The sequence below is a fragment of the Alligator sinensis genome, unplaced genomic scaffold, assembly GCF_000455745.1.
Source record: "Alligator sinensis unplaced genomic scaffold, ASM45574v1 scaffold860_1, whole genome shotgun sequence".
In the NCBI taxonomy this organism is placed as follows: Eukaryota; Metazoa; Chordata; order Crocodylia; family Alligatoridae; genus Alligator; species Alligator sinensis.
Genome location: NW_005841923.1, coordinates 3785865 through 3807798, shown reverse-complemented (window position 1 = coordinate 3807798; position 21934 = coordinate 3785865). Strand labels below are relative to the sequence as shown.

At 42.2% G+C, this 21934-nt stretch overlaps 1 protein-coding gene across 3 annotated transcripts in view; it reads right to left on the bottom strand.

Moving 5' to 3' along the window:
* Positions 1-3654: 3654 nt before the first annotated feature.
* CA8 (carbonic anhydrase 8) overlaps positions 3655-21934 on the bottom strand; it is a 93362-nt gene continuing 75082 nt past the window's right edge. Inside the window, exons 8-10 of one of the 3 annotated variants that reach the window (XR_003092947.1) lie at positions 19815-19986; positions 18322-18619; positions 15510-15680 (exon numbers count right to left, since the gene is read on the bottom strand). Coding sequence is in view for 2 of the 3 variants with exons in the window: in XM_025198508.1 (XP_025054293.1) it covers positions 19852-19986 (135 nt within the window). In the remaining variant the exon portion in view is untranslated. Of the gene's footprint in view, positions 5888-15509; positions 15681-17442; positions 18620-19814; positions 19987-21934 lie in introns of those variants that run through there. The other 2 variants (XM_025198508.1, XM_006019138.2) reach the window with 2 other exon arrangements.

Sequence of the window (21934 nt, the reverse complement as noted above, 5' to 3'; positions counted from 1 at the left end):
AAGGCACTTAAACTCCAAGTCTGAGCAAACTTTTCACAAGATGTTTGGTGACCTGTATTTGTAACTTTTGTCTACTTGTGTTTGTGACTTGTCACAAGGGGGTGACTACTTATTTTGGGGACACCTAACTAGATACCCAGAGGTTTGATTTGCAGAACTGCAGAACACTCTGTAGCATGTCGGGGTCCCAGGAGGTCCCTGTGATGCCCCCTGCAGGCTCTGCGACCATGCCCCGCTCTGTCCCTTGAGCACCTTCCCATCTCACCTGCAAGCCCTTGATGGAAGAATGATAAACAGGGAGGCTGCCCACAGACCTATGCATGGCCCCAGTTCCACTGAACCCCCAGTGGGGCTCTCAGCACCCTACTAGTCCTCACTGGGCATCTACATTCAACTGTGCCCAGCAGGACACCCAAAGCCATAAGGCTTTACATGGCTCCAAAACCACCTGTACACCACAACCCAAGCCTTGCAGGTGGTACTGTAACATTGTTCCCTCTGTTGGGGCTTCGGCTTCCTCAGCCTCCACCTCTTTACTCTAGTTAAGCCTTCTAGCCTGGGCCCACTGTATTGGACCTGGCTTTGAGGCACTAGCCCTTGCTTGTCCTTTCTGGTCGCTGGGCCCCTGGATGTCTGTGCTCCTTTGGTGCCAGGCCCCCATCTCACTGTCACCTTGCACTCTCTGCCCACTTTGGGCACAGTAACTGCTTAAGCCTGCCCCATCCCAAACCTCCAGTATAAACACAAGCCCCTGAGCTATGACTTAAGTCACAGCAGTGAAGGTAGCCCTCTGCCCCTTTAAGAGGGCAAACCTTTCTTCATCCTTGAGCCAGAATACCTCCCAACCTAGCTCCTTGTGAGCAACCCAAGTCTGAGCGTTCCTGCAAGCAGCAAAGCAATCAGACCAGTGTCCCTGGGCAGCTCTCCTGGACACGAGCTCCTTCCCCTGCAGCTGCCAGAAAAAGGCACCTCATGCCAGCCCCAGCCTTGGTTTTATAAGCTCCCAGAGCCCTGCCTACCTCCACTCAGCTGACTGCCGGCAGGTGCCTGCTAATTGCTCCATTAGCCTATTGCACTGGCAACATGCAGCTGCTGCACTCTGCCTAGCCTGCAGGGCATCCTGGCTAGGCTGCTTGTTCTCTTAAAGGAACAAAGAGCCCCCATGCTCTCTGTTACACTCTCCCAGCTTCACTTCAATTTAATTGGAACTTGACTGGTATATAATGCTTAGCACGCTAAAGTGTCTTTCTCCATGTGGCTCAAATGGCAACCCAATATTACTGGAAGCTTTTGACCTGCATTTCTCTATGCTTCTGTTTTTCACATATAAAATGGAGAAATTCCTCAGTTCATAGGACTTAATGTGAATATAAATCCATTAATGTTTCTGATCCTCCCAAATGCAATAGCATGAGTGAAAATCATGAGGAAATTATTAATTCTGTCATCACAGCAAGATTTGGATAACATTCAGCAAATAATGCATATGATTTGAACAATGAAGACATCATCAAAATATTACATAGCTGCTCATTAAATATAGTGCATGATTATATTACTAATGGCAATATTTTAATGCATATAAATAAAGGGGCTGAGTTAAGGTGATACAGGCAGCCTTAAGTCTGGAATTTATGAATGTTCCAATTCACATCCATGCAGGCTAATTTAGGGTTTTGGTTTAGTTTTTGACTGTTATATAGATGTAGATTATATATATGTATGTGATGTAATAGAAATGTAATAATTAAATGGATTAATTTGTATATAGATAGGTTCATTGCATGCAAACACTTCACACATCAACATCATGAAATGTGGTTTCAGTTCTTTCCTGGCTGCTTTAATGATGGTTGATGGATCCATTGTGGAACTCAGCCAGTGAGAAAGCTGTTCATCAGACCAAACCTTTTCCTCTTGCCACAGTCCCTAAGCCAAGTATTGATTTCTCTTATCCTTCTCCTCCATTGGCTTTAGACAGTGAGGGAGTCTATCATTTCTACAGAGAGGGAAGTCTTTCCTCCCTCCTACTGTGGCATTTGTGACAACCATGAAAGGATTAATTTGTACAAAGCTATTGCTTCTACAATTAGCAAGCAACAGTGTCACGCATCTCAACTATGATTGACCAATGAGTTTGGCTGATGTAGATTGTTGGTGTGTGGGGTTTCTATGTGATCAGTCAAATTTGGAGCTCACTCTCTCTAGTTGTTCACTTACACAGTTTCAAGTCAGCTTGGCATACTTCATAATTAATTTTTCTAAGTTGGCTCAGGACACTCTACTACCGTAATGGGTTTCCAGTTACCATCTGGGAGTTGGAGTGCACAAAAATACAAATAGTTCTTATCAGACAGGTTGTGGCCCACTCAGGGACTGTCCTTTTCTCCTGCTACAATTTCACTTTTCTCAAAATGTGATATTGTGCTTGTCATCATACTGTCTAAATGTCCTGGAAATACAAGAATTCCTGGCTATAGAACAGGCTGGTGGAAATAATTTTTAAGCCACAAATGATAAGAATATCATCCATAGAAGAATTCTTCTTTCATCTCAAGCCCTGAACGTACAGTTGGATGGCTTTGGGTTATCAACAGAAATACTAACATCATTCTTGAAGGGCACAGAGTAAGCATATCCCTCAAGAAAGTCATGGATATTTTTATGGATATGTTACAAATCTTTCACTCAGCAATGCAAATATTTTGTCTATGCAATTATTCTGTGCCCAGTATCTGCCTCAGCATCTTTAAATCATGTGTCTAAGGAGTCTTTAAAATTATATGGGACATAAAACATTAACAATTTATTCTTTAAAATATTGTAAATGTTAAATGGCAATTTGATTCAGGAAATTACTCACATAACTAATTTTAAAAAGTAAGCCACTAATTTAAAACCATGTATTCCCCTCATCTTACATTTATTCTGTTATTATTTCTTTGAATATTTATAGGCACACACATAGATAGTGTATCAGTGGGCTTATAGAAAGCATATATTGAGAACACAGTCCTCACTTTATTGATAGAAGCTAGTTCACAGGCATGCATGTGCATATGCCTCTCGGGGTATAGACTGAGGGTAGTAATACCACAGAGGTTCAGTTTTGCAAATCCCACCCCAAAGAATTTCCACTGCAGCCAGAAAGATTTATCTAACTTTATATACCCATTGCACCAAGAAGTTGCTGTGATTCCCCCCTTCTTAAAATTAATATATTATATGAGCAGCTTTGTTGTTAGGATTATGTCTAGCTCCAAGTCCTACTGACAGTTTTAAGTCATTCTTATTTTTTGGGGTACAACCTTGAAAAATATATAAAGGAAAAAAAAGGTTGGAGGGACAGATTGGCTAAGCTACCTCCCTTTCTCATTTGTAGTACTCTTTAGCCTTCTGGGTTTCAGTGTACAAAGCTGAGCCGGAAAGTGCAGTAAACACAGGAAGGGAGCACAGGAAAAGGAAATAATTGACTTTTTTAGGGGAGACATTACATCATTTGCTTTTCAACATATCCCCTGTTTCAGAGTCAGCATAATATAGTACAGTCCAAGATAAGGAACACATTTTATTTAGAGAACAAATATAGTTCTAGTTTCATTGTAAGGTCAATTTGCCACATTAAAATTGCAGTTCTTTCAGCTAATACTAAGTGGTTTTAATATGTTATGTGCAAATGAGAAAATGTCTTCAACCAGATCTCTTCTGAATCAGCTACATCTGACCCAGTAACTCAATGGGTTCACAGCTTGATTTTGCATTTTGGAGTTTTCCTTCACTAGTAAAACATGGGGACACGGCCTCTGCTGGAGGAAATCTGCTACTTCATTGCAGGTCTGGCCCCTGTAAAAGGAAAGTTGAGATCCTGAAGCAGGAGATGGATACCAAGGAAAATGCCAAGTCACTGACCAGAAATGCAGCTGATCCAGTCTAATCCATGCTGGCTGGACAGTGCTTCTTGGCTGGTAACCCCCAATCCTTTTTTTCAAGAGAGGGAGTCAAAGGCTCCTCCATTCTTTCAGGAAAAGGCTCCTCAGTGGAACAGGCAATCCTTCAGTTGCTATGGATGTTTTCTAGCTGTGGTTGCTGTTGTGGGGGGAGTTGCTACTGAAAAGAGGAGGACGCAGCAGACACTTTTTAGCAGCTCTTTTGTCACTGGGTAGGTGGCAGTGGATGCTCAGTGATCTGATGTCTTTTATTTGAATGCTAATTGTCAGCCTTGATCATTTTGGTCCCTGACCAGATGACATAAAAGTTGGCCATAGAGGAAAAGTTGTTAAAACCGGGTATAAACTGGCAGTGACATCAAATTTACCCCTAAACCTGTAGGGTGAGATTTTCAAAGGGAGTTTAGCACTCACTGTTAGTAGTTTTAAAGCACCAACCTCTTTTATCCTGAAAATAGTTTCATTCTAGGCATGTATCCTATCCGCAGTTTGTTGTATGTGTTCTCTGCATTTATTGCATTGCATGCTATAAAGGACAGCTTTTGTTTATCAATAGGCCGCTCCACCTGAAAGTGATGGTGTCTGTAACATCCAACCTGTGCCTGGCTGCCCTGATGAATGATTGTGAGAATGATGCAAAATGGTTATGCTGCAACCACTCATCGTATAGAGCTGAAAACATGGATCAGACATGCACTGTGATGCTGTGGTCACCCGTCTGGTGATGCCTCCATGATTGATGACCCACCAACGTGCTCTTCTGTGGTAGCTTCTCCTTCCTGAGCCTCGTGTTTAGTTTGCATCTCCATTGTGACCCTGCTTGGGGTTTGCCATCTGTGACTGAGAGTGTGTCACCTCACATAGACCTGTGCTCTCTGTGCCTAATTCTAGCATTGATAATATAGTGTACAACATTACATACGTAGATCAAAGTTTTCCTCTGACAGCCTTAAATATTTTTGTCTTTTGCACCTATATGCTGTTGAGGGGACCGTAGACTGTATGTTGGATTGATCTAGACAAATTTTCCTTTTCAAAAACCACTATCTCCTTAGCTGGGTTCAAATAATATAGTGTACTGCCTGTACTACTGAACACTGTGCTAAGGGGCAGCAAAAGTGTTCAGTTCTAGTGTAACTCAGTCTTTTTATCAATTTCTAGCTTCATCTGTAACCTTTCTTTCTTGTGCACTGCACAATATGTAGAAGGATGAAGGCCTGCTATTTTCTACTTCAGGATTGCATATTTCTCTGCAAATTTATATTATTCACTGGGCAGAAAATCATCAAGACAATTCTTCTTGTTTACATGTCAGTTAATTTTGTCATATTTTTAAAAGAATCCTATGAATACAAATGATACTCCGTTGCAATTCAAATAAACTTTGTGTTGATATTTTAATCCATAGTTGCAGGGAGGGGGAAGAGAGAATCCATCCTGAAAATTGTATTATCTTCCCTGTGAGCGAACAATTATTTTATTAACATATTTTCAACTATTCTCCACAAAAGAATTTTTGGTTAGTGACAAAACATGAAGTTAAGACTACAAAATTAAAAAAAAAATCTACAGTCTAGAAGAAAGATGCATTTGCCTTGAGTGTATATATGTTTTCATTCACACCAAACTAAACGCTAATATTATTTGAGTTGTACACAACTAGAGGGTGTTCTGGTAAAGAAACTGTGATATAAATGGTAGTAATTATAAAATGTTAACAGCAATGAGTTGGAAGATTTAACGCGTTTTCTTCTTTTAATGTACAGCCCATTCCCAGAATTTCACTGGACCATGTGGACAGACCAACTGTCACAGCTGTCTATCAAGACTAAATTAGATGAAGGCAGACAATACAGGCTTTGTGGTTAAACTGAAGCAGCAGCCTCAAAAGTTTCCATTTCTCATCCAAGGGCACTGTGGGAGCATTGTCTTCCCCCTCTCTGAAAAGAGAATGAAACAATTATGTTACTGAAATTCCTCCACAGTGGGTCTGAAAGACTGTTTATCTCTAGCCAGGGAGACGGGGGAAACTAAAAGCAGGAGTTTCATGACAGCAGGTGGGGGGAGTTTCAGGGTATATCCTTCAAGTGAAATGATGGGCCTGATTCTTCTCTCTCGTCAATGTAAATCAGAAGGAAACTCACAGAGGTCGCTGAAGTAAAACTGTTGTGAGGGAGAAAAATATAGCAACAAATATTTCTGGACAAGATTTCCATTGAAAATTAAGCATCTGTTGATGTGAATGTTCTGGCAGTGCTATCTCTGTTCTCACAAGAAGATGAAACATTTCATTACAATAACATCTCAAAAGGTCCATTCTAGACCAAATAGTAAACTGCTGCTAACATGAAGACTACGAATGGTAAATTAGATAAGGCAAACTATGCAATGGATTATGCACCCCACATGTCATTGCAGTCTGCAGGTGAGAACCGTCTAGGACAGTGGTGTTCAAGTCTGTCGCAGGGCACTAAGGTGCCTGCTCCTTTAAGGGCAGAAACTGCCTAGAGAGAGAGCCCTAGCAGTCAGGCAGAAACCCCACAGGTGCAGGTTACTGTGGCAGCAGGGTCATGAGGGAATTAGCCTGCACCTGCACCTGGTCAACTGCCTGGAAGAAGGCAGGGCCCTGGGCGCACACAAATCCCACGGCTGGGACTAGAAAGTTAGTTCTCTGGCAACAGCTAAGAGGGAAGGTGCATTCATAGAGGAAGCTAACTGGAGATGCTTGATTGCCTGTTCTGCTTCTGGTAGGATTAAGGGGCTATAGGAGCTCATAGATACTGGTGGAAGGGGGAGGCCCAGTAAAGTGAGAGAGAAGTTTGTTTTCTAAAAGAGGTTAGAGTGTGGACCCTATGTTATGGTTGTGTTATAGCTCAGGGACTTGTGCTTTCTGTTGTTATTTAAATTGGTGGACCGGGATGAGGCTATTGGAGAGGAGGAGGACTCACTGGGGCACACAACAGTGTGGAGACCCCAGCACCAGAAAGGGTGCAGTGACAGGGAGTGAGCTGACCCCAACACAAGAAGACAACCTCTACATAACATCTGTGAGTCACGGGGGCATGATAAAGGGGTGGTTTTAGAGTCATGCATATCCCCAAGCCTTATGGCCTAAACCATAAGGCACCTCCTGAGTGTGGGAAACAATAAAGGGGTCTAGCAACCCATAGGGTTTAGAGGAGTGAATCAGGACTGTGACCAGGCAGCAACTCAAAGGCAGCCTCCCAATTCATCACTTATATCAGGAAGACATAACAGGAGAGATTAGTAGGCACCAACAGGGCAGAGCCGGCATGGTCACAATGCCCAAGGAACATCATGGTCATCCCAGCGGTGGCCATATCATGATAAAGTTATTCAGCCCTGCAGGCTAAATCCAGTGTGCAAGGCCTTTCTGTGAGCCAGGTGAGTGGTGTGCGGCTGGTCCACAGGCTGAATCTGTGGGCCCATGTTATCCAGTCCAGGGGGCTCCCCCTGGGTTCAGAAATGTGGTGACAAGAGAAGCTGCAGAAAGCTGCTGCTGCTGCTCCCCCACCACCGAAAATCTGGATCCATGGAGAGCACTGCAAACCAGCTGACACAACTCTGCAAGCCTGTGGACTGTATCTTGGTCACCCCTGTTCTAGGAGATGTTTAGCAGGTAGTGCTTGGTGTCCATTTTTCTATTAATGAAGACAGAAAGTAGGAGCACTAATCATAGCTTGGGACCTCATTGTGCTAGGTGCTCTACACATACCCATAGCATTCCAATCAAATGATGTATAAAGCTCAGCAGACCAGCTATCCAAGTTTCTCCTGCACCCTTTCCCAGGCCAGAATGAGGTGAATGTGATAATGGATCATTTCATCCTAACTTATTAACACAAGGGTTTTCAACCTTTTTGGGTCAGTGTACCCCCGGTGGCCGGTTGAAAAGGAAGGAGTCCCCGCAGCAGCCAGTCTGGGGGGCAGTCCCCCAGTGACTGATCGGTGACCTGAGGCGGGGGGGGTCAGTGGAAGTACCAACCAACAGCAGTGGAGGAAGTACCCCCAGGGGTATGCATACCCCCAGTTGAAAACCCCTGTACTAACATCTTCATTCTTTTGAGGTTAATTTAATGTCAAATATATTATATCTAAATATGCAATGCAGAATAGTGAGGGCTGAGGTGCAAGTGTTCATCTAAAACAGTATATGATATTAAGCTGTAGCCCCTTTGCTTGGGTGTGTTCCTGCTTTTTCATACAGTAGCCCAGGGACAGTCTGGTTAGAAAGCAGTTGCCCTGTTAGTATAGCTGCATGAAGCTGAGGATCTAACATGGAGATAAAAGCAAATCTACTACAGGTGTTCTCATACTTGCATGTTATCCCTAGTATCATTGGTTCTCAAGGAACACTTAGAGCTGGAGGTAGGTTTTATTTGAAGAAAGTGAAGTCAACTTCCTGATGCCAAATGAAAAGTTTGCTGAGGGACACTAGTTTAATTTAAACCAGGAAGGAGTCTGGGACAGACGTTGCATAAACCGGTTTGACCCAAATCAGTTATGTCTGATACTACATTCAACCAGGTTTATCTCAAACCAGTTTCAGCCATTTTGAAACTGGTTTATGTGCACTGAACTTGTGTTCTGTTACAGGTTTGAACCAGTTTCTGATAACTTAAACCAGTTTAAGTGTAATGTCTCTCCCGAGCCCTAGAGCTGGAGGCAGGTTTATTTGAAGAACGTGAAGTCAACTTCCTGATGCCAAATGCCATTTTCTTGCAAGTTCCAACACTGTTAACTCTTCAGGAAGTGGCTGTCTCTTACCGATTTTGTATAATGCCCAGAACAATAAATTCCTAATGGGCTACTTTGCACCACCTATAACATAACTACATATAATAAAAAAACACATCATTAGTATTGTTGGCACAGTTATCTGCGGGTGCTTAGATATTTGAGGCATACTCCAAATCCATAGAAGACAAGAAGCTCCTATTAACTTTCAAGTAAGTCATTGGATCAGTTTGCAAGTACTGATCCAGAGTGCTCAAAAGCAACCAGAAATTTTGCTTTTTAAGGCTTAAGTGTCAGCAAGCATATGTTATGACACACTGACACTTTCTCAATCTCAATTAGCACTCAACTAATTAACAAAACTGTTCAATCCACTGAAGTGAGTAGTATCTCTCTTCTTTCTTGACTAATCCCTAGTGTGATGTAAGGGTGATTGAGTATCTAATTACTCCTTAATTGAATGAACACATTATACATTTTTCCCTGAGTTCAAGCTTAATGCTTTTGGTCCAGAAATCAAAGTCAGTGAAATTAAGTTGAATTGGGATTTAGGCAACTATTGTATTAAAAGAAATGCTTACGGAAAGGAGTCTAATTATGAACAAATGTGAGGATTTTGCATTGTATTTCTTCCAGAAGTACTGAATGATGAGAGACTCATTTGGAAGATTTACAGTGTTATTATTCATGTTTACCCTTTAGTCTCAGTTCACCATCATAATTAAATTCCCTTTGAACTAAAGAAGAAGGCAGGGTAGATTTGTGCCTTTATAAACTAACCAAAGTATGTATTTTCATATATTGGCTGCTGAACTAAAAGTAGTAATATTTATCCCATAGAGTACTGTATGATAGCACAGAAGGTAGACAAAAACTGTGTATCCGATGAAACATCTGCTTCACATACCTCTAGGAAAGGTGTGTGTAATAATATTTAGAAGAATTCCCAGATGCAACGTTGGTTTGCAGTTTATGCCTCTAAGCCTGCAAGCTGTTTTGTGTGGAATCCTGCACCCAAAAACTAGCCCTGTTGGCTTTGAGGTACAAGGCAGGTGAAGCATTCTTTCCTAAAGAGCAGCTTACTGAATCATTCTACTCAGGGGAGTTTGGTGGCCTATTATCATCATACCACACTTTAAAACAATTGTAAAAGAAATAAATATTGACATATTTCATTAGCAGTATAGAATTACTGATTTTTTCATCACAAAATTGACAACTGTTCTGTTTTCAAGGCAATTCTGCTAATATATTATTGCAAAGGCCACTTGCCTAAAAGCATTTATTGCTTCAGAGAAAATCCTCTTGATCAAAACTTTTTTTTAAATCATAGTGATCTGCCCCTGAGAGTAGTTTTTGTTAAGTGTAGGACTATGACTTCATAGAGAAATAGCAGTAGCACACCCTGTGTTGCTGCTACTTGTCCCCAGAGAACACGCGTGCTACACACCCCCTGGTGCACAGCAGGTTACCCTAGGTGAGATAAGGAAGGCGGGGGGCATCAACTGTGCTAGCCCCAGCAGCCTTACCTGGGGTCCTGGGGGCCTTGGGGAGCTGCAGCCATGGCAGTCCTGCAGCTGGGAGCCTGGCTGGCAGCTAGCTCCAGCTGGCCAGGCTCCAGTTCTGGATGGTGCACACTGCTGCCATGTACACCAACCCGGCTTTTTTTTTGGTATGGGATTTTTTGACCCTGGGATCACCTGGTGTCAAAAAAAAACAAACAAAAAAACCTCAACCCCTGCACTGCATATGCAGCATATGGCATCACAGACGGATCTGCAGCACCACATAGCACACATTTGTGCTCATTTGGACACAGCCTCTGAGTCCATGTTTGGGGCATGGATTCAGATGTGAAGAGAAGAGTTCTCTGATGCAAAATTCACTTTTCTGCAACATCTTAAGATTTTTTTTCCCATGATTTTCTGATTTATTTATTTAAGGCCAGATTGTGATATTACCTATGTTGAATTCTATCTTATTATTGATTATTACCATTGGAATCAACTGTACGCAGCAAAACTACTTATCTGTTCAGAGTTAAGTGCTATGCACCATGATGAGACCCCCATTGTATGCATTTTGCCAGCGGGTCATTGATAATACCCAGAGATGAGTAAGTTTAATTCCAAGTTGTGGATTATATAAAAATATAGAAAAAATAATTACTTATTTAATAAGCCCTGCACTATACACATTTTTCTATAGCTCATAAATATTGATAAAGAATTTAGTAATAACACAGAACAATTACTCTGAGCTAAAATTAGAATCACAAATCATAAGTGTTTTGCTGTGTTTTCTAAAATGGATACCTCCCTGGTTGTCAACAGTACATTTTTCAGATGTTTCTAATTCATTAACATATATTTTAATATACATTCAATTTTAATTAAATTAGTCCACATAAAAATGATTAATTAAAAACTGAAGAGTAGAGGTGTGACCATCAGGATTTAAGTTTCACTTAGGTTGCATTATGAAATTCCTTAAATTCCCCCTCTGTCACTTAGCTGAATAAAGCAGTGTATTTCATTTCTTTCCTTACCTGTTGTGTGGTATTGCAATATGCTGATTAAAAAGTTACTACATCATCTTAAGCTAGGTGCAGATGTTACACTTAATGTGCGTTAAGTGCACAGAAAGCACTTCAAAGCCATAACAGAACAGACTTTCATGGTACGTGAAGTGCTTTAAAAATAGTGGATCCCCGTTCTAAGTTAAACCTTGATGGATGTGCTATTAGACTAAAGCACTTTATGTTACAGTGTTTTATCAAATGTCTGTACCACATCCATTGTGAGTTAAGGCATTGCAAATTAGGCAACTTGCTAAGTGGCTTGCTAGCTTTGGCTGAATAGAGAAGCACCAGCACAGCCCCATCCCCAGGCTCTCACAGAGAGGAAACAGAAAAGGTTGTCTTCTCCCTGAGTGGCCAGAGGTGGGGGGGCAGGGGCACGGGCAGGGGAAACAGGCTCCCTTTCCCCCTACTGCAGTTCCTAGCACATGAAAAAACTTGGCCAGGCAGCTCAGCCCTGTACTGCAGCTTCTAATTATAGCTGTCATCAAACTCAGGGCAAGTGGGGGAGGGGAGGAAAGGAGACGCCCTGCAGCATGAACCTGCCCCCCACCCACTGCAAGACCCCAGCCACAAGCTGTAGGAGAACCGTCACAATGGGGAGGCCCTTGCAGTAGTGTGGCTTCCTTCCCCTACCACTCCTGACAATGGCAGCCAGAAGTTGCAGCATGGGGCTTTTTGCTGTGCCGGAAATTACGGCTGGGGGTGGCAGGGAAGGGAGCCCCCCTGCCACATGGAATGGACCTGGCCCAGCCCCACCCACCCTAAGACCCAAGCCAGCCAGGCTGGGTCTGTGTGGCAGGGAGACTCTCTTTCCCCCACTCTTACCCCCAGGCTGCAAGTGCTAATAGACAACTGGTGAGGGGGTAGGGCTGGGCATAAGGCCCACTAAGGCATGTGAAGTGCCCCTGCATCTCATGCCCCCCAACCCCCTGCTGCAGGCAGGCTCTGCTGAAGCGGTGCAGGGGAAGCAGTGAGGGGCCTGATCCTTTTTTTTTTTTCCCCTCCCCCACTCCTGAGCCTGCCCATGTGAGCAAGTTGCTGGTGGACTGAGCACTGCCTGAGCTGTGGGTGACCCTGGTGCTTCCCTCCGCAGTAGTGGCACCACCTGGGACTGCCTGGGTGACACCACCTGGGACTGCCTTGGAATCCAATGGCAGCTCACTTTCTGGCCACAGGAGACATGGGCAGGCTCTGGAAGGGGAAAAAATAATCAGGCCCCTTGCCACTTTTTTTTTCTTCTCAGTGGAGCCTGCCCACACAAGTTGCCACTGGGCTGCATAGCCCCTGAGCTGCAGGGGGGCCCAGTGCTTCCTTCCATGGTGGTGGCACCCCTTGGAGCTGCTCAGGTGGGGTGCTAGCTGTGTGGGTGCTGCCCACATAGCTAGCACCCACCAGATCCAGTGGTGCAAGGGGCACTAGAAGCCTAGGCATGCTTGGGGAAACTTGGTGGGCTTCCAGCACCCCATGCACCATCCCTGACACCTTCCTGCTGCTTCAGACCATCCAGGAATGGGCAAGCTTGCCCCTGGGGCGGTGAAGGAACATGGCAGGAGGGCAACTGGATGTGCTGGCAGCTGGAGAAGGTGGCAGGGACCATGCATGGGGCACTGGAAGCCCACCAAGCCTGAATTTCTCAGAGTATGCCTGGGCTTCCAGCACCCCATGCACCATCCCTGCTGCCATCTCCAGATGTGTGGGCCCTTGTACACATGACAAATATCTCTGTAATTTGTTAAGCAGCAAACCAAAATACTTCAAATGTGTTTTTCCTTGGTACATAAAGAGTCAGTTAAATCAAAATGTGCCGCTGCAGACGTACACTGTTGTGAAATTTAATTGCAATGCCGCCAAACATGTACACTGTTAGGCAATTAAACCACTAAAAGGGGCAATTTTATCACATGTACAACAGTCATTCATCACGTGTACAAGTTCCCTATGGGCTCAATCATCCCCAGGGTGCAAATTAAGGGGGAGCTCAGGGGGTGAACCCCCCCACAAGAAATGAGAGCCCCACTATAATATTAGAAAATCAACCTGATAAAAAAAAAACCCGGGGGGGGGGGGGGGTCCCGATCAGATTGCTCCTTCACTTAGGTGGACTTGTTAATCTATGAGCCAGTTTAATTTTTTTTTTTTTTTTTTTGTGCGGACCTCAACAAGAGTCAGTGTCATTTGAACCCTGGTCATCTCTAGTGCTAAGCACTTGTGTTTTGATCCAGCAGCATGTAAATACTCCTACTGATTTCAGTAGAACTATTCAGGGGGTCCAGGCCCTTGCTGATTTGGGGACAGACTGTGGAGCATCATGATGGTATATAACAGCCATTATAAAAGGAAGCACAATGCTAAACATTACTGACAACATACTGTAGAGTCTTATGAAATGGGGAAAATTAACTGTCAGGCCAATCCTCTCTTAAACACAGAACCAGCAGACACAAGAAGAGGAATTGAAATGGTTAGGCTGAAAAATCCCTTCATTGAGAAACAGAACCATTTTTAAATGTTTAAATGACCCTACTTTTTTCACGTCTAGAGAAAAAAAACCCAATATTTATATTTCTAACAAGCCACTGTTGATAGTGCTTTTGAAACGAGGAAAAAGAGAAGAATGGTAATAATATCATAACGATGAATGACTGGTGAAACTTGTTCCAGCTACTGCATCAACATAACAGGAAAGGATAAAATCCCAAAGTGTTGAAATTTCCCCAAGGTGACTTCTTTGTGAGCCTTAGGAACTGCAAACGCTTCTGGTAACACAGATGAAAAATACGTATTGATTGGTAGTGTCAACTTCCATAAAACTGTCATGTTCTCAGAAATCTGTCTCGGCTGTTCACCAAGAAAAGGCAGTAAACAGAATCGCAGCATCCTTAATTCAGACTCATAATGACGATGTTTAACTGTATGTATCAACCTGGATCTGGGCTTTCATTCACACTTCATAGTTTCATACAAGTGTACAATATTATGTTTATGAATACAGTGCTCATTCCTATGCACTACACAGACCCACTGCTACATGACATAGCAGAAAGAGAAAGTTAGTTTGCCTTGTCAGTCTAAAATTAGGCAGAAGACAGGGTAGTGTGGTACCTTTATAGACCGACTCATTCAGAGGCATGAGTTTTCATAGCCTACAATCTACTTTGTCAAATATATCTCACAAAGCCTATGAAAGCTCATACCTCTCTGAACAAGTTACATTTGTATAAATGGTGAAATGTGCATCAGCACTGAGAAAATGGTGGTGGTGCGCTTTTTGAAATAAAGTACATCAAAGGTAGTTCAAAAGCGCACCACCACCATTTTTCTCAGCGGTGACGCACATTTCACCACTTATACAAACATGCAATGCAGCGTCAGCTTGTGTGCAGAGCAGACTTGACTGAGTCTACTTCAATGCCTTCCTGCATGTCAGAGCAGACAAATATATGTATATACATGGCCCACAATGTAGGGAGTTTTAAAATCAGTCATGACCATCAGATTTAGGTTAGGTCTTGGGGTGATGGGGAACTATTGCCATGGCTATAAAATAACCTATTTGATGTAGGGCTCAAAATTTTTTTAAAAGATATTTTATGTAATTCAAAGCACTTTTAAAAAAGGATAATATATTGCAGACCAATTCTTTAGTTGTTTTTTTTTCCCCCAATGGAAAAACAAATTAAAATGTATCCTTAAAGTAGTGCAAATATTTTTCCCCAACAATAATTTTAACTAGTCATTGCAGTCAATGGAAAGATTCTCCTTGATTTCAGTTACCCTTGAAATTAGCATTTATAGCCTAATTCTGCAGCATTCAAATTTATGGAAGCTTTACAATTAGCTACAATGCACGTAGGATCAGGCTCAACAATTTCAGTTCTGCAAGGTACTTTAACATGCATCTACTCTTCAAGCAGGTGTAGTGCCACTGAAATTAATGTAATTACTTGTGACTAAAATTTGACATGTTTAAGTTCCTTGCTGATTTAAGGCCAGTGTTCAGCATATTCCAGGATTAAGGATTTAGTAGGTATTTGAAGACTGCTCCATTGACATAACAGAGCACGAGGCACATCTATCAAGTCTGTTATCTGCAAAGTGACAAAGATTATGTAGAGGGTAATAGATCAATAGGAAATCATACACAGTGCAATCTCCAATGAAAAATACACTATTGAAAAAGTGCCTGTCTACACATCAGATAAGTATGTGCTTAGCCCAAAAAGATCATTTGTGTGTTAAACTTCTGCAATATTGACAACTTTGCTCATTCAAAAATAAATGAGTCGGGTCCCAATATATCACAAGATTGGATTTGTAAAAATATAATACATTTGAGGTACTCTTTATTTGCCTTCTAGAGCTTAAGCATTTCAAATCCACATTTTCGAGGTTTTCTGCAGAGAAAAAATAAAAACTCAAGTTTATTGAGCAATGACCTAATCCAAGCTTGAAAGGCTTTACAAAAAACAGAAAATATTGCATGTCTCTCAATAAAATCACAAGAGTTTGTGACACTGCTCCTATTTTCACTTGACCGCCTTCTTCTAAAATCAATTCTTATTGTACTGAACTTTGCATGGTTAAATTTAACCGCATCCCCCCCACCCCCTGCAAAAAAAATAAATAGAGGTTTTAGCCTCATGCATCTCAACTAGGTTATTAGACTGTTGTGAATCAACTCAAGCCAGTGATCTGTGGGCATCTATATACATGCTCTGGGGTGGAGGGGGGACACTTCAATTAGAGCAGCTCTCAGATGCCCGCAGCATCACATGTATTCAGCATCCTGCATTTCAAAATGGCAGCAGGCATGCTTTAACTAAAGCTTGTTTGATGAGCTGTAGTTAAAGCACCCCTGCTGCCATCCTGAAACAAAGGGATGCTGAATACACGTGACACAGACTTGATTAATTGAGTTTGCCCTAACGTATGCTAATTAGCACGTGTCAGAGCAGAAGTCCATCACATGTATAGGTGCCCTGTGATGTGGGCTGGAGAGGTTCAAGAAAGGCTGGAAATAGCAAAAGGAACAGGTTGTTTTTTTAGCAGGTAACGAGACCCGTGACGATCTTTCAAAGAAAGATCAACCCTGTTGTGGGAGGGACAAGGAGAGAAAAATATTGTTGGACATGTTAACTGTGGTTTCATAATATTTATTTGGAAAACCCTGAGGCAGTGTCTTTTTCTGTCATTTCAGCAAAGAAGTTGTAGAAGAGATGCTTTTGGAAATATCATCCCAGTAGCCAACATTGCATAACAAAATTCCCATTTCTAATATTCACACTGATTGGTATCAGTATTAATTCAGCATTTAAAATGCCTGACTGTTGACACTAAAGGTTATGCTACCTCTCTAAATTTTACTTTATAGAGTTACTAGTGTATATACTGATTGTATAGAGAGACTGCAAAAGATACTATTCGTTTGTTTAAACTTTGAATAAAATATGTTTGTCATTTTAGCCTCCGTTCTTTAGAGCTCTTTAAATGCACTACCATCTATTGCCATTGTACTATATTACATTGTTTCATAATTACACAATGTTTTGCTTAGCACTGCAAGAGATTCAATCAGTGCTGAGGAGCAGATGTTCTGCAGATTTATGAATGTGGCATACATGGAGCCCACATCCTGCTTCATTCTGAATTCTCTCTAGTCTTCCTGTCTGTCTACCACATTCCCCTTAATCATTTGTTTCTGCCTTTCTCTGATAGACCAATGAAGTCAAGGGAACTCTGACATTTGTGAAGGGTTCTCCCATGTTTATTGGCAGCAAACCAGCTACCAAACAGCTGCACTATGCTGACTTGAAAAACAGAAGATGGTCATATTATCTATATATAGGAGCACTGAGAATCAACAGTCTGCTAGCCTTTATGCATGTAGGCTGCATGCAGATGATCAGGGGCATGAGCTTGTAACAGCACAAATTTGTGCCACTACATTGTGCCATAGCGCATGTCCCTGAACATGTGCTTTGTTGCAGAACACATTGTCCCGCTATGGGAAACTGCCCATGCCCAGCTCCTCCCAGCTCTCGGTGTGCTGCTCCATGTGCTGTAAGGAGGGGCTGGCTGGGGCACAGAGTGCCTCAGTACAGGGCTAGCCAGCAGGTAGCCACTTCATTGAGGCACCCTGTGCCCCAGCCAGCCAGGGAATGGCATGTGGAGACCCAGAAGCAGGCAGCCTACTCCCCTGTCCTGAGGCCCACTGTGCCCCAGCCAGCTGTCCACAGCTCACAGGGGCGTGGTCTACATCACCGTAGGGACTCCACAGCAGCATGTAGAGATGGACTGCCTGATTCCCCGTCTCCATGTTTGTCCCAGTGCACACTATTTTGGTGTGCTTCGCATCACTTTTTTTTTCCAGGGGTTTTTGGGTTTTGCGGGGGGGTTGCTTTTTGCTACTGGGAAATCCCAGTAGCAAATTTTGCCCGTGCTGCAAATTAGCAGTGCCATGAGTGGTTTAATGTGCAATATGTGCAGGTTGTTGAACCACAAAAGAGCATCGCATTTAGATGGACATGGCTCGCCCAACATGTGTATATTTTGGGTGTGTTAGACCGGCTTTTTTGGTGCTTTTATCTAGTAGCTGATTGAATTGGCTTTAGATAAAAACTCCAAAAAGCTCCCCCGCATTAGTTTGACCCAGCTCTGCAGGGTTTGTATAGATTGCGTGCTTCAGCAGGGCTTTTTGGCATTTTTTTATTTAAAGCTGATTCAATCACCTACTAAATAAAAGCACCTTAACACCTCACTAAAACACCCAATCTATACAAATTTTGGGTGAGCCAGGTCCAGCTAATGCGATGCTTCTTCTGGGCATGCATTGTGCTCTGCGTGTGGGTGCACAGAGTTTAAAGTGCTGGGGTTTTTTTACATCTGTAAGCTGCCTAGTACATGGATGCCCCTCCATGAATTATTGGGTGTACTGGCATTGTTTCAGGAAACAGTCTGACACTAGAAATGATAGCATCCCTAACACCATCCTCTACTTTTGCATGTGAGAGATAATATAGCTGGGTACTCTGTTACCTTCACAGCTGCTACTAAATAGTGACAGGGGGTTTCAGTCTGTATCAGGAAGATCCTATTGAAGCCATACTTTCACTGAGGTGAAGAACATGCAAAGCAAAATGTTTCCCTGGCTCCACATAGCAGAAAAGGTGCTTTCTCCATGGATCCTTGAAGCCTTTAGTGTTGCGAAAAGACTGAAGTCCCTCGAACATTTCCAGCAGTGGACAGTGCCAGGACAATACCACAAAGGGAATGTAAGTATTTCCTTCCTTTCTTTCTTTTTTGTTATTCTGTACAAGGGATGATTTAGGCCACACTGTGGAAAGACAGTTTTTAGTCCTTACAAGACAATCTCTGAATTCCTCAAAGACAGACTTTATAAAGAGAATGCACTGATTCACTCTGTGCTATTTGGTTTGACATATCCAACACTAAAAACAAAACATCTCTGGCAAATAATTCAATTGGGTGCAGACAGTCAAAATCTGTCTCCTGTGGGCCTGCACAATGCTCATAGTCATAGATCTCATTCAGTACTTTAGGGTCCTTAATTTAGCACAGTCCTACAGTGATATTAGCATTTTACATGTAAAACTTCATCCTTTGGGAATCAAAATTGTGAGTTATTTTCTGAAGCATGGCCAAGATAAATCTGATTATTTAAAACAATTATTTGTAAGTGTTGACAAAGGTAATAAAATTTTAAACATGAAAGAAAAGGGGAACATTTTCATATTTCATTTCCAACATCTGTAAAGGAAACTCTTTCATGCTTAAAATTCAAAGAAAGCATGTCAAATAATGTCACTGGTACAAAGAATCGAATTACCTACAATGGCCTGAAAAAGTACTTGAATATTACTGAGATAATACCCCAGTAATTTTTATGCAGGATCTGGGTTGGATTGGAATCACCCATTTCAAGATTAAAGAGGTAACACTTTGTGACTACAAAGCACCATTTAAGCAATGTATGACTAAACTTAAGGTAGTGTCCAAAAATTAAATAAAGCAGTAGGAAAGCAATGTTAACACAAGGACTTACATTTTCACTGTTAACATCTATTTGGCCTGAATTTCCCACAGTTATAAAATACTTAAGAGTACCTACATAGAAAAAAATATGTATGCTATATTTAAAGGGAGGAATGTTAAGCCATTGCACTGAAGTCTATTTAACAGTTTCTGTAAGTAATATTATCTGTATATAAAAGATAATTGCAAAAGGAGAGAGAGAGAATTTATAACCCATCCATTTCTAAGGCTTTGCTTTTTCCTCAGTAACTCAAAGCCACCTGCTGGCTGTTTGCTTACTGTACCACTCAGAACTGGAGGATGAAACCCATGATATAATGTCAGAAGGCAGATGGATGAAACACTGGCCTCACTGGAGTAAAAAAGGAGTTCTCCATTTGCTTCACTGAGGCTTTTTGAAATTTTATTTGAATAAGTGTAATTGCCATTTTTTTCAGTTTCCTTTTCAGCATGGTAGGGAAAAAACTTTCACTTACATGTATAAAGATTTGTTTTGTTGCTGTTCTTCTTCTGCTACTGGAAGGCAGCCCTGATAACTCTATCACTAAGTGGCTGGGTTGGTCTAAAGTTATCTCCTAATATCCCATCACAGCCTTCTAAAAGTTCTGCACCTTTAATATGGGTCCTCAGTCTTCGAAACTCTTCTATCTGAAAAGGCAAAGAAATGACATTGAATTTCTTAGACATTTCATTTGTTTTATGGGGAAAACAACAGAAAAGGAGTCTTCACCCAACCTCTAATATTTATGCATTGTTTGTGTATCCAAATATCCAAAAATATAAATTTTTATGATAAAAATCTAAAAAAAAAAAAGTGCTTCCAGTTTTACTGCAAAATGACAATTGCACATACAAAATAGATAGATAGCAATGTAGCCCAAACCAGGGCTTGGTTTGAAAGTTTCTCTCTGCATATTTTCTTATAGTTCCTTCTATCCTCCCTATCCAACATTTTATTGAAGATTAGCTTCTATGTATTCAATAAGACAATAGACCGGGGACACACGCTGCTCATTCTGATCTAAGTAGGTGAGTGTCAGTTAGGAATAATTCCATTCGTTAGAATGGGTTATGTGTTGTGTTCTTTCTTTAGTCACTGAAAATTGGATTCATTTGATCTGAAACAATTTGTAAAACATGGTGGTCATCATCATGGGTGCCTATACACAAGTAGGGAGGTTCCTCCAATGTACTGTAATTCCAGCACATGGGAGCAGACTCAATTAATTAACTCATTTAATCAAGTCTGCTGGAGCATGGCAATTACCACATTCCAGCAGCCTCCCACATCTTGTGTATCAGTGTCCCTGCACTTCAAAATATTAGCAGGGGTGCTTTAATTAAAGCTTACTTGAGCTTTAGATAAAGTGCCCCTGCCACCATTTTGAAGCACGGGGATGATGATACATGAGATGCTCCAGGTGCTTTAATTAGAGCGGCTCTTGGAGCTGCTCTAATTAAAGTACCTCCCCTGCCAGTCCTGGAGCACATGCATAAATGTTCCATGTCCCGTTTCAGCATGTTCTAAATGAGACATTTTTGGAGTCAAAAATGAGTTTTTGTTTCAAGAAAATTTTTCAAAGTTCTAAATCAAAATAAAAAATTGGTTTTTATTTGCGTTTTTTTTCTTTGATATGGTGGCAAAATTTGGAGACAAAATTCTCCCCAAACCCAGAATAAAACCAATGGAAGAAGCTTTTTGCAAGGGTATTTCTGCAACAACTCCTTCTCACAAGCAGTTATGTGTATGTTTAAAAAGCCATTTAAAGGGCTGGCCATCTATGCCAAGCCTTTGTGACACCCAACTCCCAGAGAGGAACTCTACAGAAAAATAATGGTGTGCATAGCTATATTACCCTTCCTAAGTAACTTTTGTGAGGCCAGGAGGGAGGTGACGTGTCACCCTGCCAAGTCGTGCTCCCAGCCCACCAAACCAGATGGGGCAACTGACAACTGACGCCCAGGAAAAAGCCAACCTATTAAATAGGTACTTTGCATCGGTCTTTCATCAGTCCCATGGGATGCCCATGCCCGCTACGGGACAGGGAAGTCCGGATGAGGGTGATCCCCTGCCCTCCATTGATGCTGACTTCGTGAAGGAACATCTTGAGAAGCTGGATACCTTCAAGTCAGCCGGCCCTGACAATCTTCACCCCAGGGTACTCAAGGAGCTGGCGAGCATCATAGCCCAACCTCTAGCACGGATCTTTGAAAACTCTTGGCGCTCTGGTGTAGTGCCCGAAGACTGGAAGAAGGCCAATGTGGTGCCTATCTTCAAGAAAGGGAGGAAAGTGGATCCGGCTAACTATAGGCCCATCAGCCTGACTTCTATCCCGGGGAAGATCTTAGAAAAGTTTATCAAACAGGCCATCCTTAATGGACTGGCCGACGCCAACATCTTAAGGGATAGCCAGCACGGGTTTGTTGCGGGTAGGTCTTGCTTGACCAATCTCATTTCCTTCTACGACCAGGTGACAAGGGAGAAGAGATTGATGTCATATATCTTGACTTCAAAAAAGCCTTCGATCTGGTGTCCCATGATCGCCTCTTGGAGAAACTGGCCAATTGTCGCCTTGGGTCCTCCACGATCCACTAG